General features: G+C 39.4%; 1 protein-coding gene across 3 annotated transcripts in view; it reads left to right on the top strand.

Annotated features, from left to right (window-relative positions):
* LOC130921557 (contactin-4-like) overlaps positions 1 to 26,399 on the top strand; it is a 262,979-nt gene that overhangs the window by 125,671 nt on the left and 110,909 nt on the right. For all 3 annotated transcript variants that reach the window (XM_057845593.1, XM_057845592.1, XM_057845594.1), the window contains 2 exons: positions 2,647 to 2,822; positions 11,223 to 11,318. In XM_057845593.1, the coding sequence (XP_057701576.1) occupies positions 2,647 to 2,822; positions 11,223 to 11,318 (272 nt within the window). The remainder of the gene's footprint in view (positions 1 to 2,646; positions 2,823 to 11,222; positions 11,319 to 26,399) is intronic.

Raw genomic sequence — 26,399 nt, 5'->3', positions numbered from 1 at the left:
TGCATCATGTATACATACACTCACCTGCCACTTTATTAGGTACACCTGTCCAACTGCTCGTTAACACTTAATTTCTAATCAGCCAATCACATGGCGGCAACTCAGTGCATTTAGGCATGTAGACATGGTTTATGACAATCTCCTGCAGTTCAAACCGAGCATCAGTATGGGGAAGAAAGGTGATTTGAGTGACTTTGAACGTGGCATGGTTGTTGGTGCCAGAAGGGCTGGTCTGAGTATTTCAGAAACTTCTGATCTACTGGGATTTTAACGCACAACCATCTCTAGGGTTTACAGAGAATGGTCCGAAAAAGAAAAAATATCCAGTGAGCGGCAGTTCTGTGGGCAGAAATGCCTTGTTGATGCCAGAGGTCAGAGGAGAATGGCCGGACTGGTTCGAGCTGATAGAAGGCAACAGTGACTCAAATAACCACCCGTTACAACCAAGGTAGGCAGAAGAGCATCCCTGAACGCACCGTACGTCGAACTTTGAGGCAGATGGGCTACAGCAGCAGAAGACCACACCGGGTGCCACTCCTTTCAGCTAAGAACAGGAAACTCAGGCTACAATTTGCACAATCTCATCGAAATTGGACAATAGAAAATTGGAAAATCGTTACCTGGTCTGATGAGTCTCGATTTCTGCGGCGACATTCGGATGGTAGGGTCAGAATTTGGCGTCAACCACATGAAAGCATGGATCCATCCTGCCTTGTATCAACGGTTCAGGCTGGTGGTGGTGGTGTAAATGGTTTTATAAATGGTTTTATACTTATATAGCGCTTTTCCACCTTTCAAGGCGCTCAAAGCGCTTTACACTATCTCGCCATTCACCTACTGGTGATGCAGCACCAGGAGCAATGTGGGGTTCAGTATCTTGCTCAAGCATACTTAGACGAGTTCATCAGGGCGAAGAATTGAACCCACAACCTCTGGGTTGGGGGACAACTACTCTACCACTGAGCCACACCACCCCACAGTAGTGTAATGGTGTAGGGAATATTTTCCTTGCACTCTTTGGGCCTCTTGGTACGAATTGAGCATCGTTGGAACGCCACAGCCTAGCTGAGTATTGTTGCTGACCATGTCCATCCTTTTATGACCACAATGTACCCAACTTCTGATAGCTACTTTCAGCAGGATAATGCGCCATGTCTTAAAGCTGGAATCATCTCAGACTGGTTTCTTGAACATGACATTGAGTTCACTGTACTCAAATGGCCTCCACAGTCACCAGACCTCAATCCAATAGAGCATCTTAGGGATGTGGTGGAACGGGAGATTCGCATCATGGATGTGCAGCCGACAAATCTGCACCAACTGTGTGATGCCATCATGTCAATATGGCCCAAACACTCTGAGGAATGCTTCCAGCACCTTGTTGAATCTGTGCCACGAAGAATGTAGGCAGTTCTGAAGGCAAAAGGGGGTCCAACCCGTTACTAGCATGGTGTACCTAATAAAGTGGCCGGTGAGTGTGTATATATATATATATATATATATATATATATGTGTGTGTGTATATATGTGTGTGTGTGATATACACAGTACATATGCTGTATCAGCCCACTATCAAAAAGGCCAAGTTGGCTACAAATACATCATGAGCCTTCATGATTAAATGTTTATTTTCCCTCCAGTGCATCCTTTAGAAAATGATGCACCACGTGACTACTGTTATTTGATGCTGCCTTGAATTAACTTCATTACAATACTAATAAATTAGAAATAAATACAAATATATTATTATATTATATATTATATTATATATTAAAACCAAAAATATATTTCCCTCTCCCATCTTTTTTCATTTTCAAACATTTCTGAAAAACTTTCAGGGAGCCTCTAGGGAAGCGCTAAAGAGCCGCATGCCATTCTAGAGCCTCGGTTGCCGACCGCCAGTCTATACCCTAGGAGAAATTACATATTATAGGGCCACTTTCCTTTGGGTGGATTTTCCCTTTAATAAATAAAAATCACGATTTAAAAACTGCTTTTTATGTTTACTTTGATTATCTTTGACATTTACACTTTTGGATTATAAACCAAGCAAAAATAATAAGAATTTCAAAAACGGGCAAGAACTTTTTTCTCAGCACTGTATATTCAATACTCTCTTTTCTACAGTGAAGATAAACATTAAATAATTCAAGGAATCCAAAATTTGTCAATAAAGAAATATTCCAGTCTTCATATTGATCTTTTTTACTAGATTAATTCACTATCAGTCTTTCTCCTGAAAGGATATCTTTTCCCTATACTTTACTTGTATCTTCAAATATAGGAGGTCAGTGATAATTAATTTGACAGTATGTTGCAAATTAAGAGTTACTCTTACTTACTCTTTGGTGATCCTCACTAATGAGAAAAATCTTCTTAACAAGAGAGAATCAAGTTGGAGGCATATATTTTACTGATGTGTTATGATTATTTGGGTCCTTGGCACCACCGTTGTTCATGGCTGCTGAGATTAACACACGGAGAAGAAGAGTTGCAGCTTCCTGCCACTCTCATTTCAGTCAAATGTACAGATTTTGCTCTTCTACAGTAACTGTTTGGAAAGTTTTGATATTGTCTGCACACATAAAAAAAGACCTATTCCACGAATATGTGTAATAATGTTGATGTTTATTATTCATTTTTTAGATGGAAACTTAATGGCACAGAAATCAGTCCCAAATCAGGATCTCACTACAGTTTATCTGGAGGCAACCTCAGAATCAGTCATCTGAACAAAGACCAAGATGCTGGAACATATCAGTGCCTCGCCTCCAATGCTTTTGGGACCATCGTCAGCCGAGAGGCCAGCCTAACATTTGCATGTGAGTCTTTATTTAGTTATTTCACCACTGAACAACAAATTCAGCCAACAATGTTCAAACTTCATCTTCCCATGTGGGTTCTCATCAACATTAAGATACCCGTCTTTTGTTTTATTGAGTTTACCCAGTAGATCAAAACAAAAACAACAATAAACATATAGTGTATCACAAAAGTGAGTACACCCCTCGCATTTCTGGAGACTTTTAAGTATATCTTTTCATGAGACAACACTGACAAAATGACACTTTGACACAATAAAAAGTAGTCTGTGTACAGCTTATATAATAGAGTTAATTTATTTTCCCCTCAAAATAACTCAAAATATAGCCATTAATAACTAAACCCCTGGCAACACAAGTGTGTACACCCCTTAGAAACTACGTACATCCCTAAATGTCCAAATTGAGTACTGCTTATCATTTTCTCTCCAAAATGTCATGTGACTCGTTACAGGAGTGCTCTCAGCATTGCTGATGTGCATGGCTGTCACTCCAGGAAGAAGCCTCTTCTGAGGATGGTACACAAAAAAGCCCACAAGCAGTTTGTTGAAAACATGTCAACAAGCCACATGGGTTACTGGAACCATGTCCTATGGTCTGATGAGACGGGCGGGCTTTCTTGTGTACCGTCTTCAGAAGAGGCTTCCTCCTGGGGTGACAGCCATGCACAGCAATTTGATGTAGAGTGCGGCGTATGGTCTGAGCACTAACAGGCTGACCCCCCACCTCTTCAATCTCTGCACCAATGCTGACAGCACTCCTGTAACGAGTCACATGACATTTTGTAGGGAAAATGACAAGCAGTACTCAATTTGGACTTTTAGGGATGTACATAGTTTATAAAGGGTGTACTCACTTTTGTTGCCAGGGGTTTAGACATTAATGGCTATATTTTGAGTTATTTTGAAGAGAAAATAAATTAACTCTATTATATAAGCCGCACACGGACTACTTTTCATTGTGTCAAAGTGTAATTTTGTCAGCGTTTTCCCATGAAAAGATATACTTAAATATCTGCAGAGAGGCGAGGAGTGTACTCATTTTTGTGATACACTGTATACTCACAAGGTTGTTTATGGGGTAAACTACAACCTAGCCAACTGTCTGTGGGCGAGAGGCAGAGTTCAACATGGCCTGGTCATCAGTCAAATCACAGGACACGGAAATACAGCTTTTCATAGTTACTTTACACTTAGTGGCAGAACACCAATTACTGGTCCCTAAATTCCTTATCTTGTACTTTGAATTGTATCACTGCCAGGTAATATGTAAAAGGTAGCATTCTCTCAAGCAGTGGGAAGAGGTAAAGTTACAGTATTCACATTTTACAAAGTTATTCATATAAATATATGTATATGTGTGTGTGTGTGGGGGCGGGGGGACAAAATATCACCATATAGCTATAACTGGAATATGCCAATCCGTATTAGTCTGTTGGACCGAGTGTCTATGTCTGATAATGAATTACATGACAAGCCTTGACGAAAATGACAGGCACTCTGCTTATTATTCCTCAAGCAAGAATATGTCAATAAGTGTCCTCTGTATATTCCAGTTATCGGACAAGCATAAATGATGACATTAACCGCAAGTGAATGATAGTCTGCACATATTAGATTATGTGGTTTGGCCTTTGACAAGGCCACCAATATTTCTTTAGTCATATTTGAAACTCAGGACTAGTCAAGAGTCATTGCACTCTGTGTTGATTGTGATGGTTGCAATACAGTTAGAGCATGATCGTTCCATCAAATGTTGCCTTCAGATGGAGTCTTGAAGAACAAGTATGGGTCTGTATCATTTGTCTTGCTTATTACTCTTGGTTTAGTTTATTAACCTCAGTGCATGACTGCATGGGGAACATGAAGCCAATAATATAAAGGGCAACTGCTAATCTATGACCGTGTCATGTCATCCTTTATACTCCCCCCTCAGAATCTCTCGCTCTCGTTCTCTGTCTCTCTTTCTCTCTCTCTCTCTGTATATATATGGCTTAGATACTGCATGTGACCACAGATTTGGCAGCAACAACTATAGGCTGAAAATAGCTAAAAATGCATTATCGGTTTTCAGTTTTGAAGATGAAGGTCTACCACCGAGTAGTGTGAAGAGTCCTTTTGTGATGTCATCAAAAAATACTTCCAAACCGCAGACATGTTGGCTGTGAACCAGTAGTGTTAGCGAGATAGCCAGTCGGCCAGTGTGTTGCTTATCGCCATGTTTTGATTACGTCATTACAAAAGGACTAAGGTTCGTCACACTATTCGGTGATAAACTTGTGGTCTTCATTACCGAAAACGAATAATACATTTTTTAGCTATTTCTGACCAAATCTTCGGTCACATCTCTAATTTATATATACTGCAGAGAGAAGTAGAGTAAGAAAGAAAAAATATTCATTAAAATGAGACTATTCTGTTTTTATTGGGAAGTGGTGAAGTACATCGGAGCATACTTTCTATGGAAAAGAAGAAAAGAAAAAGGAAAAAAATACCGTTATCACTTGTCCCATTACTCTACTCTAATGAACTCTGAATTCATGCTGTCAGATGGAAGAAAAAAATAAAAGCAGTCAATTATAACTATAAATATACACAATCTCTTCTCGTGTAGGATCCACGGCAGCTATAAAGGAAATATATTATTTGCTACCCTGTTGGCTTCTGTCTGCATCTCAATTTAGATTATTCTTTTAATTTAAGATTTTTAATAACTTAATAACTTTGTGTTGTCTTCCTGTTCTATACAACCGAAAATGTTTTGTAATTTAGGATGAGCATCTCATTGTCCAGTTATGTTTACTTGCAAGTCTGTTATTTGCCTCATTGGATATGATTCTGAAACTTGACAGGGTGTTTTAAATGTAGATTTTTATCTCGCAGAAGAGGAACAGTCCTGTTTAATTTAGCAGTTTACAGTAAAAGTTTAGAATACAAATCTACGTAACAAGAATTAGATATACTGTACATGATCTCTTGAAATTCAGAAGAGTTACTTTGAGTATCACTTGTGCATTCAAGAGAGTGCTTTTGAAGAACATCCTCTGCCTTCTAAAATAGTCATTCTGTTCCGGGTATGAGGCATCCAGTTTAATTAGACATCAGAGCTTTCTTTATCTTGCTGCTGGTGACTAATTGTTCTAAAAGGCGATATCGGTGTTAAGTCACAGAGAATTTTCACAGCTCTATACAGGAAAATGTTTCATTCAAACCAGCATGTTTTGTTAAGAGTGAGATACAAATGTGGGCATAACTACCTACTGTTAAATCAACTAAACCTACTATGGGGGGGCGGGGGAATTCTCATCGCCAGACAATGAAAAACTGCATTGCTGTTCAAATATTTCATGATTGTGTAATCGTGCAAAGACACGGTTCTGTGAAACGTATTTTTCAGCAAAATAAAAAAAAAAAAAAAAAAACAATGTTTAGTCACAATGCCTCCAAGGTTATTCTTTGAAATTGGCCTGATTCCAAATTGTTTGCCTACTTCTCTCTGTCACAAACTTTTGATGAATGGTGCTACTCACAAGGGTTGTGGCTGTCCACCTCCTGAGGCTAGGATAACTGATGGGAGAGTCAACTCAATAGTTGCTGCCCTTGATTAGTATGTCAATTGATTCAAGTCACTGCTTATGTAAAGTGGTATTCCAATAATTCATGCAAATGTAAAGTTCCATATTCATAATAGAAAATATAGTCTTGGAGGCTGGTGGCCGCACACAAGTCGACATTTCCAAGAGGCAGTTTCAGTGCTCCATTATCTTTATGAAGCTTTTTCTGCTACAAATAAATGTGTGATTGACTATATATCACTAAAGTTTTACTGCAAATGAGGGTTTAACTCATGTTAAGTGGAGGTTAGTGGGTTGAGGACCCATTTTGGGTAGACCCACATAGCTAGTAAAGATTACAGGGGTTCTACAGTTTATCACAGTGCCAACATGACTTTTCAAGGTTACAAACGGAGTAAGACTACATTTTCACGCCGCTAGGAAGGACTGTCAGCACTGTTACTGTTTTTATTTTTATTGTTATTATTATTGTTATTATTCATGGTCAATAAATGTTTTTCAGACAAACATTAATCCATTTTCAACAACACTTATCCTTCATACAAATATTTTCAATACATTTGACTTTAATCCTGTTTTACGTTGGTAATAGGATACCTCCAAATTTAGGTGTGTTGTCATTTCACTGTGAAATATATATATATAAAAACATATAAATATATATATTTTCTTTTTTTCGGGATGGGGTGGAGTGGGGTGGCGGGGGGTACTCGGGCAATTAAGTGGAAGGGATTGTGGGACGAATACTGGATGAATAGTGCAATGCTTTGATGTCTGCCAAAACCACCCCAAATACAATTTTCAGAGTAAATTCAGTACCTTAGATGTCGCTTGTGCTTGTCCACTTTGTTTTGGGAGGCTTTTATCTAACCTTCTATCAGACCTTCAGATGAAAGTAAATGGTGTAGATACTCAAAAAGTGTGCTGTTGTCTGGTCATGAAAATGTGCAGCACTTTAAGCTTTTGTTTGAATGAGACTTGCCTTGTGTATTTTCTATGACTGTGAGAGGAAAGTGGTGAGCCAAAACATCAACTGAACTATAAATCAAGTAGAGGTTAAAAATGCAGATTCAATACTTTAAAGACGTATTCGAAAGCAACACCGTTCACTGATAACGTCCTCTGACAACCGGCTCAAAACTTAGTTTAAGCCAATTTACAATGAAAGGAGTATTGCAATGCTGTAAAAAGCAAATATCTCACAAAACCAGGTCAAGAAAATAAAATTATCTTTATCTAACACGTATGCTGTCTGCTGTTTGAATTTATTCCACTACTATACATGAAACACACATTCTTTATATATTGCCATGACCACAAAAAAAAATAATATTCATGTGTAGATAGACATTGCTACTTGATCGCAAAAGTCTAAATCTAATATCTTAAATTCATTGCTCTCTTAATAGAATTTAAGACAGTTGTAGGAGCTCATTACCTGGCACTTGCAGGTTAATTAGCGTTTAACGGGAGATGTAACTGACTTGCTCCGGCTTCTTAAAAGGCATGTCCTGCAGCTTATCTGAGCGATATTAGTAAGCACCTATGAGTATGGTACATAAATTAACCAGCTAGATGATTCCACATTGAACTGAATAAATCACTAATCTCATGCAAAAGTGTCTTTTCAAGAATCATATCTGCGAATAATACTAAAGAGACAAGGCACACTCCAAAGTGGTCGTCAGCCAATCACAGGGCACATATAGTCAAACAACCGTTTAAACTCGCATTTTCGGCTACGGAAAATTTAGACTTCAATTAGTTTTTAGGATGTGGGAGGAAGCCGTGACTCCTACAGAAAACAATAGTACAGAGAGAACAAGCAAATATCACACAGTTCTAGTCTAACTATGCCAACCTATAATACTATTTTTATTTTCTCACTCAAAGCCTCTTGAGGTTTGCAATTATGTAATAAATTATTACTATATTTGCTTGATCACATGCAAAAAGCTTTCCAAAATGTCTAATTGAGTGTGACTTAGAAAACCAGAGGGACTACACTACGGCTTCAGAATTTGATGAACACCAAGGCATTTGGTTCTAATTATGTGGAAAATCACAGGTTGTATTACAATGACAGTTAATTGAATATCAATCTTGAGGGTGGGGGGCAAAGTGGGTTTGTTCTGGTAGTGCTCAGACTGGGAAGTGGAAAAGAATGGTGTTCAGACCAGAAACACGTTATGCCTAATGAAACCATTGACCGGTTGCAAAATGACTTCACAGAGTTGGATAGTGGGAGTTGCTGGTGGTCAGAGTGTTAGCATGAAAGGCTGTTTCAAACTAGCGGCACTCTATTGTGAAGGGTTCAGTGGCAACCCATTCATTGTGTATGTGGGAGGGGACTTCTCGGCGAAAGTGAACAGTGGGTAGTGGGTTCTGGGTGGAACGGCAAGTTTGAATGCATTTGCGCCGAGAGACGGGGACCAAAATAGAGCTTGTCTATTTTCAGAGCGCCGCCACACTGACGTCAACAACATATCCAATAGCCGAAGGGCAGGCGTACTTACATCTGTGCTATCAGGCTGTTTCGTCGGATGGATATAAGCAAACCACAGGCGACGAAACCCTGATGAATGCACTTTTTTAAAGCAAATGACTCTTATAACTCTCCTTACTAAACTAAATGGTGCCTCAATGTGCGTTTGGGTGGAAATGTAGTTCACAAACAACAAATAAAACTATTCACCTTCTTACCGAATCTAGTGAAAGTCTTTACACTGCTATTATACTGTCCCCTACTCCTTGAAATAAACGCAATGGTGTTGGGAAATTGGGACTATGGTAAATATGCTTGCCGCTTTTCACTTCCTGACAGCATCTACTTCAGGCTACTTGGTCCCCCCCCTTTTTCCGCTTGCCGTGGACCAATCTTCACACTGGACTGGCCAAGTGTGAAAAGGCCTTAAGGCAGAGTGAATTGTATTTTTGGGCAAGAAGGTGATTAGTGGTGCTACTTTGCTTGAAACATTTGTTGAAAAGAGCAGTGAACATGAACTGCGAAGGTGGATAGAAAGTAGAGGACTGACAACACATTTTTCACGCAAAAAACACTAATAACCTCCTTCTTGCCAAAAAATACAATGTTCTCTGCCTTAATGCTAACCGTGGTAACACACCAGGCACGTCTACGCCGTATCAGCGATGCCGGCGCGACAACGCCCCACTGACGCTCACCCCCAGTTTCCATAGGACACATTCTACAAGCAAAGCGTCTGTGGAGCGGCTCGATCGGTTCACGCGAGGATTGCAAGATCGTGCGAGAGTAGCAGGTATTAAAAGATATTAAATACAACAACCATTTGACTTTAAGACCCCGCGTATTGGTCAGCTTTCTTTCTTAAAGAAAGAAGAAAAAAGAAGTCCTGTGCTAAAGAGAACAGCAATCCCATTGACAAAGATTTTAACATGTATTTTACAAAGGAAATCCCTCAATGAATCTTTTTTTTTTCTTATGAACGGTTTTCAAAAGCTTTATAGATGGATTTTCTCAAGTTAAAGCGCCACGCTAAAATTAATAAATGTAATTGCATATTATTTTGAAAATCGAGCAAATCCACTGTATTTTTACACGAATGACTTCCGGTCTGCCCGATCCTACCTATTAATATTGACGCAAAAAGGTCGCGTCTCACGTCAAATAATAAACTCTGCCAATCTTTTCGCGTGCGACGCGTTGAACCACTTCTAGGACGTGTCTAATACGCGGCCGCACTGTGGCTGGTGTGTATTGGCTGATTGATTTTATCGGCCGCGTTTCCCTGAGCTGACGCGGCAGCAACGTTGTTGCGCCGTATACGTGCCTGGTGTACTACCGTGGTCACACTCCCACAATATAACACGCTACCTTATATGTGTTAATTGAAATGTGACCTGTGTTGGATGAAAGCTTTCTCTTTTGATGTATGTGTCATTATTGCTTTGTCTTATCTTATATAGAACCAGTTTTTCAGAGTTCGTGGGAGGGTTTTTGGGATCTAACCTTTGACGCTTTATCTAATTCCAAGGCTATTACACTTTCTGTAGATTTTTTTTTTTTTTTTTTTTTTCTATTGAACTTGATGTTAAACCTGCATATTTTACAGTAGTTTATAAAAGAAAAGGAATGGAAAAGTGAGGCTTAGCCCATTTAAGTTTTTACATGTTAAATGTTTAGCCTAATAATTCATATTTCAACATTTTCCGAAAAAATGGGTGGAAAAAGGTTTTTTGCCAACACATTGAAATTGTGTATGACCAAGCTAGGGAGTATTTTTGAACAGTTTTGATTAGCTTAGGACAAAGGAAATAAGGCAAGAGAATGCAACCGTGGTAGGAGAGTAACATTATGCAGAAATCTGAATTTGGCAAAAAATAAATAAATGAATAAATAAATACAAGACTTAGGTAATTACGCTATTAGGCTAAAGATATTTAATGTCGTTGCTTGACCTTTTTATATCTTATATCTGGGACCCAGTAATTACTGATGAATAACGTGACAGCAGTAGCAAAGTTGATTACAAAAGAAACAAAAGTATTTTTTTCAACCAAAGATAGATGAACGAACGGATGATTTTTTTTTTTTTTTTTTTTGTATGATTACGAGATCTTTTATTTTGTGTGCAATTCATGAGGGACAACAAACAAAAGCTCATATTTTGGCTGTTAAAGAAGGGCTTGAAGGGAGTAAACATACAATACTATACAAAAAATGCCTCAGTCACCATTTGGGTCCAATAGGATAATATCCATAGTTCCCTTACAGATGATGCACGGATGGTGATGATTTATGGGGGTAGAGTATTGTTTTTTTGATTGATTTTGATGTGTTTTTTCAGACCTTGAAAATTTCAAAACCCACAGAAGAAGTTCTGTTTCGGTCCGAGAAGGTCAAGGAGTGGTTCTGTTATGCGGCCCACCACCACATTCTGGAGGTAAACAGCACGTCAACTAATGATTGTATTAGTTTTAAATAATTCAAAGTTATACAGTCTTGGCTATAATCAGATCACATTTCTTGCCTCCAGACTTACATCTATACGCGCACACACACACACACACACACACACACACATGAATACGCACGCACAGGCTTTATGCTATTATAATATTTTTGTTGCTGTTGTTTTCTAAAACCTTGTGCAGTTTAAACCAATGGTATTGGGTTTTACCAGCACCCCTAGCAATACTTTATGTGCCCTTCCACCACCAACCAGAGTGTTAGGTAAATGTCCCCGTGATGGATTATGGAATAAAATCAATAACGCACATACCTACGAATCTATTTAGTGAATTAATAGTTCTCCACCAGTATCAATCTCGGTGGAAGCACAATATATTTTCAAAGGGACAGGTTTTCATTGTGCCAGCAGGTTTCCAGCCAGAGTACATCCTTACTGCCAGTAGCTTAGCCATGTACTGTAGTCTAAACACTAAAACAAAGTGTATTCAAATAAAGCAGCCACTATATCCAGATTCCAAGTAGAGCAGAATAAATATAATATTCTCTGTCCACAGTGGAGCATACGTATACAAATCTGGTGCTGATTAATTTAAGAGGTTACCAGTTTAATACACACTTCTAAAATAATAAACTTGCTCAAATTACCTAAATTATATGTTAGTGTTAATTTAATGAAATGCTTTATTCTATGTCAATTCTACAGTGTGGCAAATACATATTTAGTCAACCACCAATTGTGCAAGTTCTCCTACTTGAAAAGATTAGAGAGGCATGTAATTGTCAACATGGGTAAACCTCAACCATGAGAGACAGAATGTGGAAAAAAAAACAAAAAAACAGAAAATCACATTGTTTGATTTTTAAAGAATGTATTTACAAATCATAGTGGAAAATAAGTATTTGGTCAATACCAAAAGTTAATCTCAATACTTTGTTATGTACCCTTTGTTGGCAATAACAGAGGCCAAACGTTTTCTGTAACTCTTCACTCTTCGCTTGGTGTAAAGAAATCAACTGTGGGAGCAATTATTGGAAAAAGGAAGACATACAGGACCACTGATAATATCCCTCGATCTGGGGCTCCATGCAAGATCTCACCCCGTGGTGTCAAAATGATAACAAGAACGGTGAGTAAAAATCCCAGAACCACACGGGGGGACCTAGTGAATGACCTACAGAGAGCTGGGACCACAGTAAGTGAAGCCAGTACACGTCCAGGCCCGTCTGTGGTTCGCTAGAGAGCATTTGGATGATCCAGAAGAGGACTGGGAGAATGTTTTATGGTCAGATGAAACCAAAATAGAACTCTTTGGTGGAAACACAGGTTCTCGTGTTTGGAGGAGAAAGAATACTGAATTGCACCATACCCACTGTGAAGCATGGGGGTGGAAACAACATGCTTTGGGGCTGTTTTTCTGCATAGGGACCAGGACGACTGATCTGTGTAAAGGAAAGAATGAATGGGGCCATGTATCGGGAGATTTTGAGTGAAAATCTCCTTCCATCAGCAAGGGCATTGAAGATGAGACGTGGCTGGGTCTTTCAGCATGACAGTAATCACAAACACACAGCCAGGGCAACAAAGGAGTGGCTTCGTAAGAAGCATTTGAATGTCCTGGAGTGGCCAAGCCAGTCTCCAGATCTCAACCCCATAAAAAAATCTGTGGAGGGAGTTGAAAGTCCGTGTTGCCCAACGACTGCCCCAAAACATCACTGCTCTAGAGAAGATCTGAATGGAGAAATGGGCCAAAATACCATCAACAGTGTGTGAAAAGCTTGTGAAGAATTACAGAAAACGTTTGGCCTCCGTTATTGCCAACAAAGGGTACATAACAAAGTATTGAGATGAATTTTTGGTATTGACCAAATACTTATTTTCCACCATGATTTGCAAATAAATTCTTAAAAATCAAACAAGGTGATTTTCTTTTTCTTTTTTTTTTCACATTCTGTCTCTCATGGTTGAGGTTTACCCATGTTGACAATTACAGGCCTCTCTAATATTTTCAAGTGAGATAACTTGCACAATTAGTGGTTGACTAAATACGTATTTGCCCCACTGTATGTACAATTATACTCTATGGGTTTAACGGTTCATGTAGATGTATTGAACTGTGTCACTGTATTTACTTGTATAGCCTACCGTTTTAAGTTTTATGCATTTTATTTCATCATAAAATGTATAACGAGTTGTACTGATCTGAAATTACATTTTAGTGCATCGTTACACCCCTATTATCATCCTATCACAATGTGCCTACATTACTAAGCTAATTTCCCAACAGATCCGACCGCCACTAATGTGTCCTAGGGGGTAACCTGGTGCCCATGTACACCACGTTGGTTACCAATAATGTAGTCTATAGCACTTTGACATCAACAAATAAGACAATAATGAACCAATGATATATAGTATGCCAAGCAGCACATCCTCTTCATTTCCAAGAATCTCATTGCATTTTAATCACATTCTGTACACTAGAGACACATTCAAGGAAAACCTCTGCACATCCCTATTCAGTACCATATGTTTTCAGTCTTTTCCATAGTGGTGCAAGCCGAAGGCTGTAGTGGTTTTCCACCTGCCAGAAGGGGGGTCTCTTAGGACACATTATGCATTGCAGACAGCTGTCCTGGCCTCTGGATGGAGTAGATGCCCATCCATGCAGCAAGACATGTTTGGACAGAAGACAGAGATAATGATGGTGACGGAGTGGGACCGATTTCAAGTGAATTAAAGTGTAGAAGGAAGTCACATCTGTTGTACATCTTTGCCATGCTTTAGAAATGTATATGAATGTACAGTATGTTGTCAATGAGTATGATGCTGTTTTGCATCATTACTCTAATTCAGGCGAGTTGCTCTCACATAAACACATATAAGTCTTTGTACTGCCTCGTGTCCTTGTGTATTACACTAAGAACATGGCAAACAAAGCATCTAATCAAGATATACTTGGTTCCAATGGTTAAAAAGACTGGGATAATAAAGCACCTTCTTTGACTTGCACAATTTCAGCAAATACTATCTTGTTAAAAGATCACTCACAATTTGGTTTGTCGTCAGGGAAACGTTAGCTGCCACAACAAAATCTTATTAAGTCAAGAAAATATTATTGGGATGCGGCTAACAGTGTTTGGACTTTTGGGGATTAAATGTAATAAAAATAATGATTAACTCAAATACTAAGTACCGTATTATTATCATTATTATTATTATTGGTCAACGTTTATTGGAATTCGTAGTGTTTTTGTTGTATTTATTTACTTATCTTAGCCACAAAATGACCATTGCTAGTATAGCGTAAAATTGTGTTAAATGCAGATTTTTCTGCAGAACAATTTTAGGAAATATTGTACTTTAAAACTATACCACATTTTTCAGACTATGTATTCGGCGCACTTAAAATCCTTTATTTTTTTTCTAAAACGTGTGTTCTATAATCCAGAGTGGCTTGTTTATGAATTTGGGTTTTGCTTAATGAATTGAATCTTATTTTGTTTGATCATGCCTGTATTATACTGTTCCAGTAAAGTATTGAAGACATTCCTCATTCATCAAACCGACAAATGAAAGAATAAAACAGTTTAATAAATACATAAATACCATGTATAAATAAAACAGTAATTGCATTGTTAAAAGATAAAGAACAAATGACAAATGCAGGACATTGATGCACTATTACGCCTTATGTATAAAAATTAATTTGTTAATTTGATAATGTGCTTTACAATCCTATTGTCCAGACTTTCTTTTTTATCATCATTGAGGGCTCTGCGTCAGAATGTCTGCCGTGGTGCTCCACACTGTTTGGACTCTAATCAGTCCTACAGTAACCTACAGCAGCTCATAAGGTCCCACTTGCTGCTGGAGGACAGTTTAAATGATCACCTTTATGGCACACAATATTTTCCTATGCCAAACACAATAACAATATCAGATAGAGCTTGCATCACAAACTTCAATCTACATTTGGTCATCATCATAGCCTATGCTGTGTTTGTTTGCCTTAAAATGTTTGAGAAAACTGATAGTAATTCACGTAGAAACAACCTGGTTTAATTATCATTAGACTTAGACTTTTAATACTTTCATTCGATACTTTTATTTAGCATTGTATGCGCATGGTTTGTAATGAAATCTTTTCATCAAGGAACGCTTGAATGTGGATCTTTAGCTAATCAACATTGAACAAAAAATGTTGATCATACAAATGTTGAAGCGCAGGCGACGCGGAAGACAGTTGCGGAGGTGGTCTCTCCGACTGTTGATGCCACACAGAGACTGGCAGTCACATTACGAATTTTATCATCGGGTGGAAGCCAGCAAGCTGTGTTGTCCAGCGTTTTGTCCAATTTCTTTGACTTGTCCTACAACCAGCCAGTAGGGAAGCCATCGATTTCCGGCCTCTATGGAACTTCCCAAACTGCGTTAGAAGCCTTAATGGTAAACACGTTATCATAAAAGCACCGAGGCACTCTCAATCAGTGATGATGTATCAAGTGTATAAACTATATGTTGTTGAAAATAAACATCAACATAAACATCTTTTGACATCAAACCTGTGCTTTTTTTATCATATACTTGAAGTGTACACAATAAATGATAAAGTGCACCAACCAAAAATATGACATAAAGTGATAAAAAGCTTGCAGTTCTTGACCGACTGTTTCGTGTGGCCATTCGTTTCTGAACACACACATACTTGTTTCGGAGATTCTTTTCATTTTTTTTATGCAATCGCTGACCTCCAGCCCCGTATTTTCAGCAATCTCCTTCCACGAATTGCTTGCCATTTGCCATATGGGATTTGACAATCTTCATAATGTCTTGATGAGACATTGTAGAGGTTGTCGTACCTGCGGACCTCTTCGAGGATACTCTCTTTGGCCTGGTCCGTTTTTGCATGTAGCACAACAATGTTTCAAAATGGCGGTGAACGCACTGAACTGGAAACAACAGTCTGAGCGGACCAATCATAGTCCATTTGCATCACGTCACCACACGTTGACGTGACCAACAGTCAGCATTCTGATGAGGTGCACATCAGGCTACGGCGGAGGGTCGTAAATCGGGTCTGCTTGGACGCCGTAGGACTGCCGCAGAAGCATAACTCAGCATTAACTCCAGTAGCATAAAATACAATCCGGGAGCTGAAGAAGTCGGCAGTTTTGACCATAATGCAGTAATTTTGCCCTGCCCTACTGAATAAATGCATTTTTAATATTTTATATCCCATTTAGCACAAGACTGTTATTTGTAATGGTCATCCCATTTATCTAGCAATGGCGTACCGCAAGCAACACGTCACTTCCGCTCATTGATATTCATGACATTAGCTACTGTTGCTAAGTAGGGACAAGCCACCGTTTGTCCCTAATAGGAAATGAATGGAAATCGCGTACAAAGATGTTTACAGAGGTAAACCTAACAATTATCTCCGAAAATGATGTGCCGGGTGCCAAATTGACTGGCAAAGATGTGGAATAACATAAAAATGTTCAGTTAAAGAGATGGCTTCAGTGTCGAAGGCTGAAAAAGACGAAAAAAAACAAGCCGACCTAAGCATAGCTTTAGCTTTTTTATCGACGCGACTGACAATGACATTCTCCTGTTTCAACAAGCTATCCTTTACCATCAGCCCTGTCTTTCTTATATATCCTCTGGTTGTCCTACGTCTCTTACCGTTCTTGGGGGTAATTTAGTTAGCTTTGTGTAGCGATCGCAAATGCTACTCAGTGACAGCCAACAAACACTTTTAATTTTTTCATTGATAACACATCTTAATTTTATAATTTATTTACACTTCCCACTTACTAAGTTGTTTTTTTATATATATAACAGAAACGGTAACAGTGGCAGTCAGATACCATTGTAATTCTTTTCAGGTCATTCATTGTCAGACAGAAGCAGTACGGCACAACATTACCCTAAAAAAAATAAGTTAAAAATATAAAAATGGCTTACCTCTTTGTCCTCTGAAAGACCATGCCAACCCAACATAATGTTTACTGCATATGAAACGTGAATGGATTCGCCGAGCTGGTGTTAAAGTCCATGCAAGTTGATTCGGTCTTCACATTTTTTCCTCCCGAGTTTTTGGTTTCCGGAAGCGTATGAAGAAAACATCCTTCATGTCTCGTAATGTCTAGAGTCGTTTCTACAAGTTCAAAAAAGCAATGCGTGATCGGCATGTTCGTTTTTGAAAGATTACCGGAGAAAAGTAGCATTTTTTACATTGGGTCTATGCGTGGGCGGGTCTATAATGTCCCACTTCAGCTTTACTCCTGCTTTACGATGCGACGTCACGGTCTAAAAATAGCCTGCGTGCGGTACGCCATTGGGGAAAAATACTTAGATTGAAAGAGAGATTGAAACAATCATGACATTTTGATGCTGTTTGGCGCATTTTCCTTGTTCTGAATGATTCTAATTCACATAATGATGCAATTTAAGATTTTTTTTATGCTGTTGCAGGCACTTTAAACTCATCAAGTGCCCAATGCTCTGCCTTTGTTATTTAGCCAGTGCGTTTACCTGTAATTCACGTTTGTTTTCCGTCCCAAGGATTATCAAATCCGATTATCAAATGACACATTTTTTTAATCTCTCGCAATCCTTTTTTTAGTCATACACCCGTGTCTGACTGGATGTAAGACTATCGCATCACTGTCATTTCACTCCTACCACGCTCTTGGAGGCTTTTCTCCAAAACGTGTTAGGTTTTGACATCATACAGCATACTGTATTTGGCATCGTGACAGGCAGCCAGCAATATGACAGCACCATGAAATGGGATATGCTGAATTTCCAGGGAGTGACACTCAAAGTTGATTAGAGTTTCTAATCATGTATAAAAAGGTCACAGCGGAGTTGGAGAAGAGCGCATACACATTTCCCAGTGGAGACGTGCGAGTGACAACCCTCCTAAATCTCCCTCTAAGCTTCTTTTAAATTTACTGTACACATTGGTGCCGTTATTGCATTTGGAGTGTCTGCAAGTTCACGCGTGTGGGAAAAGAGACTTGACAAACACATGAAGCACTTGTTAATGTCCTTCACTGCTACTCTAAAAAAGGCATCTCCTGTTTCATTTTGGCTATCACGCTATAAAGACATCTGTATCCTGATTGCTGGACTTCAATCTCATGCAATTTCCACAGGCTTTCTGTGCTTCTATGAAAAACATAAATCCTTCAAGGCCTGTGGAAATTTCATTCCAGAAGAAATGTACTGTCACACCTGTTGGACAAGTCTGAAAATATCAATTTTCGCAATCATAAACGCTTGGGACCATTGAACTGACTTTCCAAAATGTAGCTGTGGTAGGCAATTTTCTTTTAGATTAGAATATTCTGAATTTTAAAAAGCGATACATTTCCATAGAGCGACGATCAAAGATGTTGATCAATTGGTAATATTAGCTGTGCAGTAGCAGAGAATATATTGTAGTAATACATTTTAACAACGCTGTAAAAAATTGTGCTCACATTTTACCTTTTGCATCTTGAACAAAATTATCACTAGTCTTACGGATAAATAATAAATACACATTCCATTGGAAATCAGTCAGTTTGAGATGGCTGTTTTGGTAATGTATTATAACAACTGCTTACTTTTATTCATAATAACAGCTTCCCCCATTTGTCTTTTATCAATACTGTATTAAAAACGGGAAGTCACAGTGAGAGTCATTGAAACATTCAATAAGGTATGGCATTTTCATAGTTGTGTAATGTTATTGTTGCATGTTATTACTTAATATTACTGCTCTGAAATGTTATTGTTCATGTTACAGCTATTGTGAAGTCTATGAGGAACAAACAATATATTTTTAAAAATTATAAGGATTAGCGGCTTGGAGAATGAATTAAATTAATGAATTCTTTTTTTATTTTTATTTATTTATTTATTTATTTATTTATTTATTTTGTATTAGTAGTGCCTGATCTTGGCGGCACTTCACTCCTTGCAAATGCAATTAGTAGATTCTTAAAAGGACATGGATACATACATGGATAGAAAGACTTGCAGCTCCTAAAAGGTCCTTATCATGAGTTAAAATAATTTGATGTTGAAACCCATCTTGATGTTTTTGTTTTTATACAATTTGTAAAATCAGTTTAACAAGTAGGTCGCCATTGTTGTTGATGTCGCAGGGCTGTGACATCGCATTGTTATACTGCCGGGCTTCCAGAGTATGACTCTAGCGACATAAACATGTCATCTGTTCAACCCTTTCAATTTGAACCACAGAGGAACATTACCTCATTCACTCCCAGCCATTTCACCGGTGCAACCCCCTTCGCTCCCGGCCGTTTTACTGGATTTTGACTGATTTTGCTAGGCCCACAGAATATTCTATTGCTATACAAACATGGAACCCACCAATAGAAAGATTAGACTCTTTTCTTTCAGCAGGAAAAAAGTAAGTTCATTTCTCTTTCCATTCTTTAGAAATCAGCATTAGAAAATAGCTTAGTTTGAGCAATTTTCCAATTTCTGATTAAAAAAAAAAAAAAAAACTGAGAAATTGAGCTTTTTGTGAAAGCACACATTTCAAACATAACTTTGACACTAACACAGCTATTTTTGGCGTTAGTTACATCCCAAACATCTGAATAATGTTTTCCTTTTACAAAATAACATAAAGAAGACAAATAGAGCTTTTGATAGCAAAGTAACAATTTATTTACACATAACCAGGGATGCACATAAGTGGTCCATATGCGCGCATGCGTACTGGACGTAGACAAATGCGCATGCCCTCAACGGGTTCCATACGCTTTTGCGTACCGATGGCTGATCACTGTGTATGCGGCGGACACGAGAAAATCACTTCTCAAAATGTCAAAGAGGCAGGCTCCACTGAGCAGTTATTTCTGTGTACCCCCACCCCCGTCAAAAGACAGACAGACGACAGAGACATCACAGGAGCTACCGAAAAACGGGACTTTTGCTGAAAAGTGGCTGCAGGAGGTACCATGGCTAGAAGCAAATGATGCTCGCACGGAAATGTGGTGCAAAATTTGCCGTGAGAATCCCAGTGTCGCTGATAAGGGCAGCGCATTTTATGTGGGGTCAAAGAATTTCAGCCATCCAAACTTTGAAAAGCACGAAAAAAAACAAAGTGCATGTGGCAATTAAGCAAACTATCGATGTCAGACACTCACCCTATGTACAAGTGGTGGAATAAAGTTCATGAAGAACAGCGCCATGCACTGACAAACGTGTTTTTGCTCGCATTTCACAAAGCTAAACATGCATGTCCAATGAGCTCTTATAAGGAGGACATCCCACTTTTACAAATGCTTGGAGTTAATGTGGGAGCTGCATATGATTCTTTACATTTAACTTCAAAGTAATGGCAATTTTGTTGTGCCAGTTGATGTTAATCAAGTGTTAATTGTTAATATGATTAATTAAAGGTAATTGGCTCTAAGTAAAGCTTGTCATAATTTTATCGCATCAGGCGGGTCGGCTCTCAAGCTCAATGAGGACCAAGTCACATCTCCAGGTCCTCCTCTGAGAACCTGGGCAAAAAAAATATTTGCACCCCTGCACATAACTGAGAAATGACGCTGTTGTGGCCGCGACAGCCGGGTAAACTTTTCCCTCATCGCGGCCTGTCTCATAAAGATGGATTTTTTTAATGTCTCTGCGGAGTCTGCTCGGCAAGCACCACGGACTCAACGGCATCGTCAGCTGCACTGGTGGTCCCGGTCGTCCAGCGCCTGGCATCCCGGGCATCCTCTAAGTTGTTCTCCATCCGGTCGTCTCCTGCCGACGCCCCGGCCGTGCGGCCCGGCCGTTCGTTGCCGTTGAATACGGTTGCAGGTCTTACCAAATGCGCTACTTCCCTCCAGCAGTGGCCAGTTTTATTGCTTTAAGATGGATTTTCAGCTTTGTGCTTTGAAGCTAAATTGAATCAGAACCCAGAGATGTCGCTTGTTAAAAAAATAGAACATATTTATACGTTTTTGGGAGAAAATTAGTTAATAAGTATGACGGCACTGTTGACTTTTCACAAAACGAGCAGCAAAAACAAAATGAACAAGGAAGACTGATGAGACGAGACGAGAGTAGGAAAAACAAGGTGTTCTGCCAAAATGCGCTACACTGGCAAAACGAGGCCAATTTACACCCAAAGTACAACCGTGCGCAGACAGAACATACTAAAGATGCTTTAAGAAAATACTTAAACATAGTAATATCAAATAAGGGTGGTTTAAATATGCTACGTGACTAATGTGGTCAACAAATCAACAATCTGCTTGAAAGCTACCACAAGAAAACACAATACAAAGTATTAGAGGGAAACGCATGCAAAAAGTATTTTAATGCGATGAAAACGTATTAAAAACTCAATAAAAACACAAATATAAGTACTTGCCGCTTTTAACTATTGAGCGCATGCGTCTCGCCGCATAGATGGAATTGCAGTAACCTGGTATCATTCGTCGAGTGACAGTAACAATCTACGCAATCACCTCAAACTTTGGCGCTCTATGCAGGTCGAAAAAGGACTAAATATTATAGATTTTTAAATCAATGGCATTATTGTATGTGTTTCTAATAACATATTTTAGTAAAAGAGAACAATTGTGGATTATTGGAGCCTACAAGTCTTTAAATCCGAGGTTCCCTTTAAAGGTATAATATTTTATAGAGATCATCTTTCCTTGCGCAGTTATTTTTAATGTTGTGTGTCTGGTTCATACAGTTGCGTAGTCTGATTTCCCCCCTGGCTGTCACAGTGGATCAGTGGCAACAAAGTGTGAGTCTGTCTGGCTCAGTCTCTTTCGAAGCCATTAATGGGCTGCGAATGTGACTTTACTTTGACTTTCGTCGAGGATGTAATGCTTTTGACCTTTTTTTTTTATTTTTTATAATGCTCACGGACCTTTGAGGAGCACTCAAGACTGAAATCACTTTCCTCGTGAATGTTGTCTCTATTCTTGCTGCTACCCGAGGCTTTATAAACATAGTACATGTGCAACCTGTCCAGTCCTGTAAAGGACGTAGTAGACCAGAGGAGTCTGAGGGGCCTGGAGCAGATATGACAATGTTATACTCAGTTACACAATGAAGCCTACTGAAGAGTAAATTCAATATATTGGCTTATTCTTTTTTACGAATTTGAAATTTTCTTTAGCGTTTTTTTTTTTTTCACTGATATCATCAATGTCATGCTGTTTATGAAAGCGTAAAAATGTGCTACACTATGAGCTGTATGCTTTTTATACTGCTGTGGCATTATTTAGTCTGAGCAGGATTTTTACAAGTAATCTATCAGTATTGTGGAAAGCAACAGTTATACTGAAATTGTTAATTTAAAAAAATGCTAAAAAAAGCTCTTCGTGATAGATTATTTGACATGTGCCGATTACCGTTTAGTGATGCATGATAATACATTTTTCAAACGATACCGATAATTTCCTCCTTGTTCCAAATTTTAAAGTATACAAAAGAGAAAACATTAATTTATTGCTCTTTTTTTCAACATCAAAAGTGAACAAGTAGTAAATTCCAACATCTAGATAAAGATAGATCGTCTGACATTGTGTAATGGTACACTTTTGGCAACACTTACTTACAGAGTAAATACCTAAGTTGCACAAAAATGCCTTTAAAAGTAAGCCATTCCTAAGATATAACATTACTACACTGCAAAAACACACATCCTTAAAACTAGTTAAATTCCCTTCTTTTCAGTGTAAAAATATTATTTGAAAGTATTTTTGTCTTGATTTAGGTGAAAAATGACCAATTTTTTTTAGATGTATGGGCTTAATAAGAACAAATGGCAATATTTACTTCAAGTAAGTGGAATAATCTGGCGCAATCATCTGTTAACAAGTATTTAACACTCAAAACAAGATGGGGAAACTTTTATTTGACTAGATTTAAGAAGAATGATCTGATTAAGATGTCATAAATTAACAGCGTACTGAATCCATGACTGACTGGCTGACTTCTTTGTGAGTGTGGTTTGGTCACGGTGCATGTTGAAATTATCATCTAACCACTGTGCCGTCATGATAAACATGCTTACTTGACATCACTTGTCCAAATGCCCGTGGTGAAACTGATGTGATCGGCATGTTTTTCACGAAGAATGGTGGTCGTATGAACTGCATTAATTTTTTATCTGGGGCTTGGGCTTTTGGGTCACTTTGGTAAAAAAAACATCTCTTGTCCGGCATCTCCTTCCGTCTGTGCCCCTCAGTCCGTTCCGGAGATGAGTGGCAGCGCTCGTATGTTCATACTGGATATCCGCCCGCCTCGGCCGGCTCGCCACGGCGTATTCAGGGCCTGGCTCTGCTCCGGAAGGAGGTACGCACCTCGCATCCCGCAAGCCGTGGGGGAACGCTCGAGAAACCGGGGTGCTTGCCGGCGGTCCCGCTGCCGGGGAACCGGGTTTGGCCCACCTACCTGCCCCGCCTAGGGCGAGGTGGCGGCAGCCTGCCGTACCGGCTAGAGTGGTGGGCTCTGTCGGAAGACGGCTACTTGTCGACTATCGGTCTCGTGCCGGTGTTTAGCCTTAGATGGAGTTTTCCAACCGCTTTGGGCTGCATTCCCAAACAACCCGACTCCGGGAAGGCCGCAGCATCTCTCCATCGTCACAAGCCCCGTAGCTTAGCTTAATTTATGTGTTAGTGTTGTTGAATGAGGACGCTTTCTTTCCGCCTCGTGGAACTTCTCCAGTGCATGTTTTGCAGATGCCGAGAGCGTCGTTTGTTTCACACACAGAAAAATCAACCCACACTAGTGACAGTCTAGAGCTGCCATGATATCGCCACAACCCCGTTGTGTAACTCTGCCTCCTCTATGACGCCATACTCCTCAACCCCTCCTCCCTCAGGGAGAGGAGGGTTTGAGGAGGACGCGATGCAGAAGTGGACAAAACTGCTTTGGTTGCACATGTTTGGAGGCGAAATCAAGTATACAATTATCAGATTGCATTAACGGTTGAATTTTTTAAAAATCTGGATTATCTGTGTGACGTCATAATTGCCATTATCGGCCGATAATTATGAGTAACCGACATTATCGTCCATCTTTATTACCAGTTTCAAGGTATATCGTGATATGATACCGTCAAGGTTTCAAAACCGCAAAAGTCTATGTCCCATAAATGCATGGAGAAATCCCTCACTTGCAGCTGCAAGGCTCAACCCTCACCCACTGGTTGTTGCTCAATGTCAGTGAGTCAGATGTGCTACATTGTTGGAGGAGGTAAAACTCCTGAACTTTTTCCCCCATCGAAGAAAACGAAATCGCTGATATGAGAATACATCAGCGACAGAAAAGTTACAGACGGCTGCGGCTTAGAGGAGGCGGGTCAGCCGACATGTAAAACATGTTTGCGAAGGATGGCTGCCGAGGAAGACTTACCTCCAATATGATTTCTAGTGATGCACGATAATGCATTTTTCAACCGATACCGATAACCGATAATTTCCTCCTCATTCCAACCGATAACCGATAATGTCAAGCCGATAATTCTATTAAAAGATTTATGAAACATTTTAAAGTATACACCAGAGAAAATATTACTGTGCAAAAACATAATTTATTGCTCTTTTTTCAACATCAAATGTGAACAAGTAGTAAATTCAACATCTAAAAAATGACAGATTGTCTGGCATTGTGTAATGGTAAACTTTTGGCAACAATTACTTACAGAGTCAATACCTAAGTTGCACAAAAATGCCTTTGAAAGTAAGCCATTCCTAACATATACTGTATAACATTACTACACTGCGAAAACACACATCCTTAAAACTAGTCAATTTTAAGTGTGAATCTATTGGAAATAAGTGAAATTATCGGCCAGCGCTTCAAGTGTATTTCACACAGATTTCTTGGAAGAAAACTAGCTGGCTGAAAATAAGCTTACCAGCCTTATTTTAAGCAATAAATCATTATACTTAATCCTAAAAAAAACTTTGTCAAAACGTTTGTCAGAAATGTTCTTTATTCAAGAATAGGTATGGTTCAAAACATTATTTGAAAGCAATTTTTAAATTGAGAAGTGTTAATGAGTGCCAATAAGTTTTAATTATCTACTGTGACTGTAACCGAGCAGACAAATAAGTTAAATAATTTGAAAAGTGATTGCTAATGTTATATGCTTTGTTGCACACTGTGAAAATGATTACCTCAAAAGACGGAGATGTCATGTATCCATTGTACAGCGCTGTGTTTACATTTGCGGCACTCACGACATTATGGCAGCTCTGCTGATATACGGCAGTATTAGGCCGGAGTTGGAGCTCGCAGCCTCGCATCCTTGTGCGTGTGCCTGAGTTTTGTTAAGCCGAGAATAACGGCAGTGTGGCTGGAAAAAGAAAAAATCCTCCCGCCTGTTCCCTTCAATCTGTCCGGCCACCAAATTGGCACCCACGCCAGGCCTCTGTCTGGCTCGATGACTGGAGCCGGAGTGGCGCCGGCAGCTACGTTCGTAACGGATATCCGCCTGCCCCGGCCGGCTCGCCGCAGCATATTCGGGGCCTGGCTCCTTGCGTCCCGCACGGCGTGGGGGAACGCTCGAGAAACCCGCCCCGCCCAGGGCGACGTGGCAGCGGCCTGCAAGGACTGGCCAGAGCGGTGGGCTCCGTCGGAAGACGGCTACTTGTCGACTATCGGTTTCTTGCCGGTGTTTAGCATTAGATGGAGTTTACCACCCGCTTTGGGCTGAATGAGGACTCTTTTTTTTTTCCCACCTCGTGAAACCTCTGCAGTGCATGTTTTGAAGATGGCGAGAGCGTCGTTTTTTTTTTTTTTTACACAAATCCAGCCACGCCAGTGACAGCTATCTCAAACTGCTTCTGTTGTGTAACTCCGCCTCCTCAACCCCTCCTCCCTCAGGGGGTCAGAGAGGGGAGGGGTTGAGGAGGCAGCGATGCTGAATTCTTCGGTTGCGCACATTTGGAGGCTAAATTAAGTATATAATTATCGGATTGCATAATCGGTTGAATTTTTTTTTTTTTTATCTGGATTATATGTGTGACGTCATAATGGCCATTATCGGCCGATAATTATCGG

This window comes from Corythoichthys intestinalis, chromosome 9 (assembly GCF_030265065.1).
Source record: "Corythoichthys intestinalis isolate RoL2023-P3 chromosome 9, ASM3026506v1, whole genome shotgun sequence".
NCBI lineage: Eukaryota > Metazoa > Chordata > Actinopteri > Syngnathiformes > Syngnathidae > Corythoichthys > Corythoichthys intestinalis.
This window is presented reverse-complemented; position numbering and strand designations above follow the sequence as displayed.